Source organism: Halichondria panicea, chromosome 7, assembly GCF_963675165.1.
Source record: "Halichondria panicea chromosome 7, odHalPani1.1, whole genome shotgun sequence".
Taxonomy (NCBI): Eukaryota; Metazoa; Porifera; class Demospongiae; order Suberitida; family Halichondriidae; genus Halichondria; species Halichondria panicea.
The window spans coordinates 1,997,184-2,010,338 of record NC_087383.1 but is presented as its reverse complement, the minus strand read 5'-3'; the positions used below and the strand labels follow the sequence as shown (position 1 = coordinate 2,010,338).

Here is a 13,155-nt window from a genome sequence, read left to right as displayed (position 1 = left end):
TGAGAGTGCTGCCCTGTCAGTAATGAACCCGTACACTCGGACGCCTTCAAGAAGTTTAAGTATAAGAAATGTGATAACCAAAACTGAATTTGTAGTTAAATAGTTGAAAGTGTGTATGTACGAATGATGGTCATGTGATGATGCCATGGTTGTTTCTACCTTCTACTAAAGTATCGTATGATCTAAATTGCACATTAGATATTTTCGTTGCCATGCAGAGGGTATGAATATACATACACTCATTGTACCCCCCACAGAGAGTTCTTGCGAGCATCGACAGTGGACCCCCCGGACAGAAGGCTGGGTATCGACGCGTACTCTGACGTGACTAAACCAATCATCCATACATCAGTCTCCATGGAGATATGCTCCACCCACTCTGTGAGTCTCCGTATACTTGAGTGAGAGTAGCCATTATACTAGCATACTTCTATTAAACAACATGATAATCATCACATGTGCCATTAATTGCTCTGGTACGTACTTTGTCCACTGTTTGACTGAAGCTCAGACTATACTACTAATCTAGACTTAACAATTCCTCCAGTGTGAGGCTATTGACTTATTTTTATGCCCCAATATTCATGCAGGGGCGTAGCAAGCAACTTTAAAGTGGTCAGGCCAACTTACAATTAAAGGTCAACTGTTTTTCTACTATTGGAACTTTTGCATACAGTGGTGAATTTTTTACCTAAGAAAAAGGTCATCACTTTTCCTCACCAAAACAGCATGCGCATTATCACTTACAATATTTACGATCATTACCTACCCAGCTGCAAAAAGTGGTTAGGCCAAAACCTGACCTGCCTTACCCAGCTGCAAAAAGTGGTTAGGCCAAAACCTGACCAGCCTGACCGCTTGCTACGGCCTTGATCTTATGTGCAACGTTATGCTATAATTATGTGAACATTATTTCTTACTCGTCCAGGTTCAGGTTCGGAAATGTTGTGTTTGAGATCACATCAGGCAGATAGAGAAGGTGGAGCTGGTCCTCCAGGTGAGGGTGTGTACAGGTAGATGGTAGGTACGTAAAGTGTTCAAGAAGTTTACTGCCTTGTGTCAGGTATAGTGTTGGTATGCTTGTACGGTGTATGTAAGTACATGTATTCATTTGTCTTACAAATACATGCATTCTTTGTCTTATATACCAGTTGAAGTGTTTCACTGCCCTCTCTTCTCCCCACACAGGACCTCCTTCAGCTGCAATACGAGGGCCTGGCAATCATGAAGATGTTTGGGAGGGCCAAAGGGAACGTTAATCTGCTCATCTTTCTCATGAACAATAATTGACAGAGCGTTAAATTGGATTTGCCATTAGCAAATTGCATGTATTCATTGACTATTCACAGCAGTGCATGAATTATTTATATCATCTGCATGTACTATTGACACGTTATTAACGACCTAATGTTCCAACATAATATACTATATATTATAGTACTTTGCTACTTTTCTCAAATTGTCATTTATTGTAATGTGATATAATTTATTATGGCAGAAAATAAAATCCATTGTCAAAAAGTAATTAAAATCATGGTAAGAATGCAACCACATTAAATCTCAGGCAGTCCATTTCTCTTCCTCTCTTTGTTAGCGTCCCTCACAGGGAAAATATTTAAATTTCCTGCTACAGTGCAGCCCTTAAAATCTGCACATTTCCTGAAAAATGGCAGGTGTCCTGCAACCTACTTACAAAGGATAGTGCAACGTTTCCTATCCTGTGTTACCAGAAAAATTAAGATATTCGGGGGAATTGTTTGTATTCAGAAGTTGATAGAGGGCAGCTCCATTGATAGCCTCGATTCAAGGCCGCTTCGGACTTGAGTCGAGGCTACTCCATTGACAGCTCCAGCTTTTCAAGATAGTCATCAGTGTTATCGAAACATGCCTAACTCGGGTAGATCTGGTTCCTGTATTGCTGTATTGAGCTGCTCATCAGTCAGTTTCATTTCTGTCTTCAGATCGTCAATTGTGAGCTCTGAAAATAGATAGCAAGCACACAAGGTTAGCAATCACCAATGAGGGTTTTATGCTTTAGCAATGAAATATGACAGTCTTTATACCTTGGTTCTGCTCTTTAGTGGCCATTCCAGCAAATAAATCTGTGCCTTGCAGCTAGCTAGCTCTAGATTTCTCTGAAATATATTATTGGGTGTTGTTGTTTTTGCATGACTTGCAAAAAAAGTGGGTGTATCTCAGATATCTAAGACTGAGATACACCCACTTTTTGCATTTACCACCACACCCGGTACCCACCAAAGACATTGATTTTCACATACCGCACAGCTAGCCGAGACAGCTAGCTAGTATAAACTAGTACATGCAGTACAGAGCTAGAGCTAGAGGCAAAACCTGGCTCCATTGTTAAAGTATTACAGCATTCTCCGGCTGGAAAGATGGTTAGTCAATTTATTAGCCATAGATGATTGTCTGGTTCATCTCTTGGTTTACGTTACCTTGTAAGCTTAAGGTCGTGGATCATGTTTTCTGTTCTTTTCCTTTGCACAGTTAGTTTGAGGCTGAGAATGCTGCCCTGTCAGTAATGAACCCGACGTATTCAAGTAAGAAATGTGATTACCGTAAGACCTTTAATTAAAGCAGTACATTTTAATAATTACGAAGCCAGAGGTCGCTTCTTTTGGAAGTTGAAAATCATGTTGAAGACCTGGTGTCCTTTATTTAGAGGGTCTCATCTAATTGGAGGTACATGTAACTCTACTCAGTCTATACTTGCCTCGATTTCTAGCCGCTTAAAAACGTATTTTCTAGTGTACTAGGGCCTAGGGTGTGCCTACATTTACCTCCATTTAGGATGCGACGACGTTAAAAGGTCAGAATTTACCTAACCTCGAAGGTGTCCTCTCTGGTGAGTGGGTTGGGCAAGTGTGTACCTACAGCTGTGTACATGTAATTATTCTTAGCCAATTCTTGAGAGGCCGCTAATAGCAAGAGTCCCATAATATAAGAGAGAGAGTATCCAAAGTAGCATAAGATGTATTTGGAAAGTAGCGTAACTTCCTGCTTTGTAACTGATTGATGACGTGTTTCAGACAGGGTGTCACGTTACTTTTATATCTGATGCAAGATAGCGATGCGTTCGATACTCTCTCTCTTTTACTATGAGCTCTTGACTGATTGTACTGCTCCCAGAGTACATGTATAATATGGATCAAGTATGTATGGTCGACTTTAACTGAGCACCCTTGTATTAGCCATAGTTATAAACACTGCAATAATTATGTCCTTAGACAACGAACTTGCATGTCTGTTTCTGAGGTACCGTATATCTTCTAATTTATCGCCTCAGACACTTCTAATTATCCCTGACACTCTTGCCTGCCAATTTTCATTGTTCTAATACAACGGACACTCTTGTGCTTTTAATATTACATTCGTCCGGACAATACTTTGAAAAGTTGAGTTAGTCATAACCAGCCAGTAATACTTAAGAGTGCTGCACTTAGATAGCTTTGAGAGATAGCTAGTGCAACTATTCAGTCGTACCTTGTTCTATTAAACTTAGCTCGCTCTTATGCAGCTGCATGCTTATTCCCGGACACTTCGTATAAAATCTGTTCCAATTATACCCGGACAATACTTTGAAAACTATATATTACAAAAATTAAACTACAGTCCAACTTTAAGCTGACCTTTATCTCAAAGTGGGAGAATACTGTTAAATTTCATTGCCAGATTTTCAGTAGTTGAGTGTACATGCACGTCACTATTGTATGTCGAGTATTCTCCACCTGGCAGCAACTTATTGATGTTCCCTTGTCAGGTTGAGGAGAAGAGTGAGACCATTCGATGTCTAGAGGATGACCTGCTGAGGGAGCTGGAGGAGAAGCTGCTCGAGAGGTCTCAAATCATGGACCCGGGTGTCATGGCTGAGCTGGTGAGAGAATTGGAACTGGCCAACAGCAAGGCAGATGTGAGTTTAGCATGTACATGTATACACTCGATGAATACTGTATAATTAATACATGTACAGTAGACTCTCGTTAATCTGGCCACCCTTGGGACAGTGCAACTTGGCCAGAAGAGCGCGGTAGTTTGCATTTCAGAAAATAGCCGCGGCTTAAAATCAACCTACCTCGAATATTAATGACTAATTTTGCGGTTTTGTCTCGAGGATAATAGATAATGAATCATTTCCTCTCTATTACAATGTAATCCCACAGCTGTGTTTGCTCACAAAACGGTTTACCTTTTTTATAACTTTCATTGTAGTGTTCATGAGCATCCCGCTTCCTAGCTCTCATTGTACACCCCAACCACTCCCCCCACACACAGTTTTTCTGCTAAACCACACCCAAATATATATAATTTTATGTATAAAATTACTAGTTTGGGGCAGCAAGTATACAGAATAGCGAGTTGGCCACATTTCGGGCCGTACTTCAGAGAGTCGGAATAGCGAGAGTCTACTGTACCTTTATTATAACTACTGTACCACTACCACGATGTTGTGATGGTTGTATCTGTATACCTGTGTGTGTGTACATGACCACCATGCAATCTATTACCCAGTCTGCTGTGCAAGAGAGACTTGTGATGGAGGAAGAGCTCAAGAAGGCACTGGATCGCTGTAAGGAGTTGGAGCAGAGCAGTGTGCCTGCAGTGGATGGGGTGGACATATTCGAGTGCTACAAAGTAACGGGAGAAGGAAGAGTACTTGAAACAGGTGATAAAGTGGTACAGTATACCGTACCGTACGTATAGCGTCCTGGGTATAGTTTCCGTGGGCAAGCTAAACCTTGACGAATATTTATCATTATACCACACTTATGTCACCACTAATTGATCTCATTGGTCAACAGCTGTAGGATATATAGAATATTAGCATACAGCCCCAGGCATGCACAGTTTTTCAAGTTGTTTTTTAGTTTTTTTATTTGTTCAAGAAAGTAAGCAAAGAGAAAAGAGCCATGCTTGACAGTACTAAGACTCAAAGCGACGGCAGAAACAAGGAAGGTGCTCTCCAATTGGCCAACAAGATGGCTAAGCTTCCATGGGTCCATGGGCGCGGTTTAGATACATTTTATCCAAGGAGAGCTTGCAACTCCAGTAGGGGACGTCGAATGGTCAAAGCTTGGACCAAGGAAGCTCTTGAGCATCTGTAGGAGTCAACATGTTGCTCAACTAGCTCTTTGACGGCTGCAAAATCCGGCATAGTCTTGTTCTTTTTTGCAGTCTGCATCGCGATTGAATTGTTGCTAGGGGGAGGTCCTTTTATAGTGCTACGGTCACGTGGTATAAGTCAGATATGCCACACCTACTCGGAGGATATGCACCCTATATATCCTCCGCTACCGTGGTTACATACCCCTCGGCTCCGCCTCGGAGTAACCACGGTAGCGGAGGATATATGGGTGCATATCCTCCTCTTAGGTGTGGTATATCCTATACCTCTCAAAAACGTAGGCATGGTTGACCGGAACGCATGCAATGCAGTGAAGCAAAGGGAATTTTTACACACGAAATCACTGCTGCACCACGCCTACGTTTTTGTCTCGGATTTTTTATCCCACGAAAATGACCTGCTATACAGTATGTACTGTAATGGTTGTTGAACATGCATGTTCTTTTTTTTTTTTTTTTTTTTAAGTGGGCGTAGCCAAACATGTTGCGACGCGCTTACGCACTCCCAAATCTCCCCCCCCCCCCAACTTGTTATCCTAGATGAAACCCTGTTAGTGTATTAGAAAGTACAAGAATGATTTGTCAGAACAATCTCATGTACCTCTTTGGTAAACATACACTAACTGTGTTGTACTGACTTTCATTGAATCACACTGTATCACACGTCACTCCCCTTGCAGCTGTACAATGAAGTACATAGCTGCGATAAAATCCTTCGATGTTGTGGATAGGCAATCAGCTGTCTACTGACCAGGTGTGTGTGTGCGGGGGGTGGAATGGATTGTGCGCTCAATAAGTGATAATCCTTATTAGTTGCTTAAAACCTGATACACAATTTCAGTCAATCAATTTTTACATGCCCCACAGAGACGTAACCTATAGCTGTGCTCCAAAAAATGTGAGTCAATTAGTGACTTTCTATTCCCAGAGCTGAATCATAATTATGACTCTCACTGTTCCCCCCCCCCACAGAGGGTTCTTCCTGCGAGTATCGACAGTGGACTCCCCGGACAGATAGCTGGGTATCGACGCGTTCTCTGACGTGATCAAACCAATCATCTACATCAGTGTCCATGGAGATATGCCCCACCCACTCTGTGAGTCTCCACCTACGTACTGGAGAGTGCATAGCAGATACTAACATACTTACTTGTGTTGTGTGCTTAGATCTTTAATACGGGCTGTCTATATACTAAATAGAATATAATTATGCTTTCAATTCCTGCGTACATTGGTGTGTCACGGTATTGATGGAAGAGCTTCGTATATCTCTTGTCATTGATGTACTATTCTGGGAATCCCTCTACTATGATCAAACAACATGATAATCATCGACATGTGCTCTTAATATTATTGCTCTTGTACGTACTTTGTCCAGATTCTACTACTAATCTATTTCAGTGTGAGGCTATTGACTTATTTTATGCCTCTATGTGTAACGTTGAGCGCTATGTTAACACTCCCCCAGGTTCAGAAATGTTGTGTTTAAGATCACGTCAGTGGATGTGAGCAAGTTTGAGGTGTCTGGTCGTTTCCTGGGCAGGCAGATAGAGAAGGTGGAGCTAGTCTTCCAGGTGAGGGGAGCAATAAAGGGAGTAATAATATGATTTTGTGTTATGTAGAATACATGCATTCTTTGTCTTATACCAGTTGAAGTGTTTCACTGCCCTCTCTTCTCCCCACACAGGACCTCCTTCAGCTGCAATACGAGGGCCTGGCAATCATGAAGATGCTTAGAAGATGTTTGGGAGGGCTAAAGTGAACGTTAATTTGCTCATCTTCCTCATAATTATATGAACAAAAGGCATCACAGCGTTAAATTGGATTTTCACTAGCAAATTGCTTGCATGTGTTCATTGACAATTTACTGTGCATGTGAGCCTTTATCATTATTATTACCAAGGAGAAGCCCTTGTTATGCCTCGAGGCGTAGCCGCACGAGGGATACGGTAAAGCTGACTGTGTGTGTGTGTCTGTGTGTTGTTCAAGGAGAAGCCCTTGTTATTGCTGTGCTATTGACAAGTTGTAATTAATTAACAACATTTGTTTTCATAGTGTCTAACATAATTATATATACTAGTATAATACTTCACTACTTTTCTCTATGCATTTAAATTGTCATTGAATGTATTATGGCAGAATTAAAATCAATTGTTAAAACTGTATATATGAATAACAATCAATCTCAATTAATAATTAACATCAATCTCGGGTAGTCCATTTCTCTTCCTCTCTTTGTTAGTGTCCCTGAATACTGTCTTGATACAGAATCCTAGGTGGCCGGGTATGTATAATTGTGTCAGTTCAGAGTAGTGGGTGGGCAGATGTCTGGCAAGCGTCTTCATTCCATCTTCTGTTATTGAGTCATCCCATATGTACAGTGTTTCAATCTTTTTGATCAGTCCAGTTGATATCTCCTCGATACTCTGATCAGTCAGTTCACAGGAACTCAAGTCCAATGTTCTCAGAGTCTTATTAACTGCAAGGGCAGCAGCAATGTGATGACAGCTAGTCACTGTGTTAAATGACAAATTAAGATATTCGAGGGAATTGTTTGTATCCAGAAGTTGATAGAGGGCAGCTCCATTGTCGTCTGATATTGTTAGTGAGCAATTTCCCAGGTGCAGGCTCTTTAATGATGTGTTAGTGGACAAGGCCTCACAGAGTGTGCTAAGTCCATTGTTACCAAGGGCATTATTAGACAAATCCAATTTAGATATTGAACTAGTGTTCTCGATAATCTGAGCGATGTGTATCCCTGCTGTAGGAATATCATTATTAGAGCTGGGACACTTGGAGAGTCCTCGGGCCAGAAATTTGCAGCCTTGGTCACTAATAGAGCAACTTCCGAGGCTCAGTGTGAATCCATTACTGCTATTGGAACAAACTGATGCGAAATATCCAACAGAGAGGCAGTCAATAGGATTCATTGTAGTGTAATTAAGATCTAGATTGTGATTAAGAAGATCAGCCACAAACACACACAGTCGCGAGTCTTCAGCTTCGTACAAACAATTGATGAGGGACAACAAAAGGGGCTTCGGCTCATAATACTTCTTCTCTTTCTCATTTTTGACAACCTTTCTGACCAGATCAAAAACAGTGGCTGGAACTGGACACAAGAATCGAGGTAGCAAGCTGAGGATTGGTCGATTAGTTCTCAGTTTGGTGATACCAGCATAAAACTGGAAGACTGCACTGAATCGAGGATTACCAAACAACTTCTGGAATACAGAAATTTGTTGCTTGGGAGACATGAGAGAGATGTGGATTGCTGCTAGTAGTTCTTGAATAGACAGGTGGAGAAAGCAGTAGTAAACCAGATGACCATCGCTAATGATACTGGGAACAGTTTGTAATAGTCCAACGTTTGAAATTTCCTTCGTAATGCGAAGAGCGGCCAAATCATTGTCAGTAAATGTTGCTTTGTTTTTTTCGATCCCATGATATGCAAGTTGACACATTTGTACGGTCTCTGTTCTGATTTCCGAGGGCAGTGAGTCTGGGGATGTGATGTCTCCCACTGGAGTGGCCTTCCCCAACCTATCCTGGAGGTATCTCTTGAGAGAGCTTTGGACAACTGATATGAATATCCCGTGGTTGGATGTTGGGAGTGAGTGGTTATCAGAAAGAAAGCAATTAACGACAATGGAAGCATTGAGGGGGAGATAGCAGCTACCTTCTACCACTGGGTTCTCTCGAATTCTCTCCAGTAGAGTCTGCACAGCTTGTGAGTCACCATTCAGACACTCGGTAAAATACTGTTCTAGTTGATGTGGAGTGAACCCCAACACTTCCACCCTGGACGATACACGTGGGTGGAGCTTAGCTGAAGACGACGGGCGAGACGTTACAATGACGGCGGATTTATGTAGCGGACTTTCTTGTGCAAAGCCTGGTTCAACTAGTTTGGTGATGATCGAATCTCCATGGAGGTCAGAAGGAAGCTCGTCCCACCCGTCCAGCACCCACAGTACACCTTTGCCATCAGTTTCTAAAATTTCATCTCCAATCTGGTTTGCGTGTGTTGATTTCCTACAAGGGAGAAGGTCTTCTATTTTCTTGGCTTCTCTAACAAGTGGATCTCTCAATCTCACGAGGATTGCAATATCGAACTCTTGGAACAGTTTCCCCTTTGCCCACTCCTGACAGATGTGTAGAGCAAGGGTGCTCTTGCCAGAGCCGGGAGCTCCTTCAATCAACACAAAGTTTCGTCTATTTCCAATCTCAGAGAAAATGTTAGTCAAGTTAACTGGAGTTTTTTGAAGTAAAATATCGTCGATTTTTCCTGTGATTGATAGTCTAACAAATTCATCATCGATTCTGCCTCTCTGTATTTCCTCCTTCTGAATCATGGCTAGTTTGAAGATTTTCTTTGTTGGGATGGGAGGCCATTGTGTGGCTGATGTGGATACTTGTGCTCTGTAGCGACTTTGTAGGTAGTCCCTGTACGAGGACAGCTTGTGGTTCAGCAGGACCCTCTCTCGGGAGGGGGGACACGAGGTGGTGGAGTCTGGGGAAACAAAACAATAGGTGAGTACCATTCCTGGTGATAGTTAATAGAGAATTGTATGTGTAACAATAGCAATTAAGTGGACAGTCCCTTATTTGGTTGCAATCACTCCCACAACGTATGGTATCACAATGACCACACTAACCACACTTTCACATGACAGACTCACATTTGTCAGACAAGTACTTGCACACTCGAACAGCAACGTCTTCTTTGAGCAGGGAGAGTATGATGAGTAGCAGAGCTTGGAAAGTGGCGTCTTGTCCGTTGGTCAGAATCCAGAATTTCAAAGCCAGCAACATTCCTGCCAGAGTGCCATCTACATATGCTCTAGTCCTCACGTCAGTTTGCTCTCCAGGTGAGAGCTCCAATTTTTCAAGATAGCCTTTGTGAACATTGTCGAAACATGCTGCTAACTCGGGTAGATCTGGTTCCTTTATTACTGTATTGAGCTGCTCATCAGTCAGTTTCATTTCTGTCTTCAGGTCGTCAATTGTGAGCTCTGAAATAGATAGCAAGCACACAAGGTTAGCAATCACCAATGAGGGTTTTATGCTTTAGCAATCATTGGGTTTATCCTTTATAGGAAACATGACAGTCTTTATACCTTGGTTCTGCTCTTTAGTGGCCATTCCAGCAAATAAATCTGTGCCTTGCAGCTAGCTCTCTCAGAATACCAATTGCAACCAACACGGTACTGGCATGCGCAAGGAACACGTGGTCAGGCTGTTAGTGAAAGAATTAGAAAACTTCTCTTCTGGGTCTATCCTATAATTCTCAAGATTTCCCTTGCTGATCTATCCTGTAATTCTCTATAAGAAGATGACCACTACCTCCTCGAGCACATCCTCAACTGGAACACCGCCGATCAGTTCTACCAACCCGACGAACAACTCCGACAACTCTCAACACCATGATTGCCAATTCTGTCCAGGCAGCCCTCGGCGCGGTGTTAACAAAGATCATCACCGCAATGGACCAGCGGATTCAGGCAGCAGTCCAACAACACCGCCCCACAGCCGGCCCCTCATCAGTCTCACCATCAGTCCCATCCTCGATCCCAACCATCTCTGCTTCCGGCTCAGGTACCCCACGGAGTCCCACCTCAGGCCCTGTTGTCAGCACCGGAACGGCAGGTATGTCAAGTACCTCACTAGCACATGTCCCCCTCGTATCCACTAGTGCCCCCCGTACTCAAACCCGCCCCACATTACCGACGATACCAAGCATTATTCCATATACGGTCAATGTAGGCCAGAATGCCATCCCCATTCCCGACAAACTATCTAAAAAATCGGAAAAAGGGGAATTTATCGAACTAGCTGAGTTCTTACCCGACTCGTTCGGGGTACCTCAAACGATACGGGTGAGAAACCCAGAAGAAAGCGCAGGGTTGCCAACATATTACATAAAAACCTCTGCTCTATGTTTTACAAATAAATGCTAAATGCTAAAAAGTCAAAAGTTCTACTCTCTTTGGTTGTTGCACTGTACATCTAAACAAACTACTTGCCAGAGTTTGCTTGGCTAGTTCCCGTCTGCTGTGGACCACTCCCTTTAGCTGTGAGAGGGTGTGGTTGTTTAATAATTACTTCACATCTGGCCAGCTCTACTGTAAAAACCTCTGCTCTCACGTTACGTTTACAGCTTGGTCTACTATCAATCAAGACACAGAACTAGATCTAACTATGGTGACGTGCTTCTGCTGCCCCAAACCTCGCTACAAACGGCTGGTTGATGGGCTCTTCCCAGAGGACCCTCAAACACCCACACCTGTCTCTGCTAACATAGACAAGCTGCTCTTCTTTGCTCAAACCTCCTCTGACAATATTGGAGAGTACCTTGCTCTGAGACTGCGTCGGAGCCTGCAAAGAGAGAGAAACGGGTTAGACGACTATTTCAGAGACATACCTGTACAGTATACAATGTCGACATGTCATGTATAGCTAGGGAAATTTATCGACCTTCCCCGTACCTCCGGAACAGAAAATGATGTATCTTATTTGGCTGGGAACTTTTAAATGTTATATCTATGATACAACTATAGTATCCGATGGCTTTCTCACAAACGTGATACAAAATACAATTTTCATGCCCCTCCTTCCCCCCAGGCATGTGAGTGTGGCTCTGCAAGTGACGGAGAAGCTGCTGTCAGCCTGTGACTCACGAAAGCTCCAGTTGATTGTGGATAGCTACCTGGATATACTGCATAATATGCTGGAAACTAGCAACACAGAACTGCATATCATGGCCACCAATTCGGTGAGTAGGGGGGAGTGTGGTGTGGGTGTGAGTAGAGTAGAGTGTGTATGTGTGAGATTGCGGAGGGTGGACTGATTAGATTGCATGTACAGCATAATGAGCTTTTCATTTTGTTAATAGTGTATTGTGTATACAACACATTGACGACTCTTCCTCCGCACACAGTTTGTGAAGTTTGCCGAGCGAGAGGAAGGGAACACCCCCTACCACAGACAGTACGACTTCCTCATCCACCGCTTTGCCTCTCTTAGCCTCACCAAGAATGTCGACGACGCCGACAAATATCACGAGTATGTGCACATTTACTGTTTTGAAATTAGTTTGAGTGGCCACAGGTCGAAGTGTTAGGTGTCATATTTTAACTGTACCGCCCTTAGGGTGCTCTGCCACATGCATAACTTGTGATCACATTGCTTTCGTCACCAACTCCACCCCTCCCCACTACACCTCACACAGGACGCGGATGGCTGGGTTGCAAGGACTGAGGGGAGTGATAAAGAAGATTGGTCAGCAAGACAACCTCCAGATGAACATTTGGGACCTAGATCACATGAACAAGATAGTGCCGCCCTTCCTCTTCAATATGCACAGTCACAGTGTCGCCCAGTCAAGGTATACTATAATTATGTAATAACATTAATAGTATCTACAAGTTGCTGCTCCTGGAGCACTGGCTAATACACAATCATACATACTGTAGCTTCAATGAGCGACGTACACGCACCATTACCCATTGGTGGCCTTAGGCAATGTGTATGAGTATGCCGTGTGTGCCCATAGTAACCCCCTCCCACTCTGACAGAGAGTCTGGTGAGATCCAGCCTGTTGTGGAGGAGGGAGACAGTCTGGGAGGGTACTCTCAGGATATATACTAAGTAAATTTTGTTGCTGAATAGACACATTCACGACTCAGTATAGTCTCATCACTTTTGCCGGACTCTCTCACATCGACAGTGTCCTCAAGCCAATACTGCAGTAAGTCAGTCAATGCCTCGTGTGCGTAGGTGCTACTTGTAGGCAAGGTGGTTTCCCTAATGTATATGTATACATTGTGCGTACGTATGTGTTACAACACTGCATGTACTTGTAGGCAAGGTGGTTTCCCTAATAGGTGTAACTTAAATCGAACTGCATTCAGCAGGAGTGCATTAGGATTCTTAGACCTATTGTGCAATGTTGTCTCAGCAGGTCTAGTACCATGACAACCATTGTCTCATTTCCTGTGTATATAGTAACAC

General features: G+C 43.0%; 3 protein-coding genes across 3 annotated transcripts in view; all 3 read right to left on the bottom strand.

The window, feature by feature from the left end:
- The window catches only part of LOC135339138 (NACHT, LRR and PYD domains-containing protein 12-like), a 127,344-nt gene that overhangs the window by 43,775 nt on the left and 70,414 nt on the right, over window positions 1–13,155 (bottom strand). The gene's annotated exons all lie outside the window — the stretch shown is intronic.
- The window catches only part of LOC135339132 (NACHT, LRR and PYD domains-containing protein 12-like), a 71,033-nt gene that overhangs the window by 31,307 nt on the left and 26,571 nt on the right, over window positions 1–13,155 (bottom strand). The gene's annotated exons all lie outside the window — the stretch shown is intronic.
- Window positions 7,332–9,649, bottom strand: LOC135338901 (NACHT, LRR and PYD domains-containing protein 12-like). The gene has a single exon (XM_064534995.1). It carries the CDS (start codon window positions 9,495–9,497, stop codon window positions 7,332–7,334), a length of 2,166 nt encoding a protein of 721 aa, XP_064391065.1. The 5' UTR covers window positions 9,498–9,649.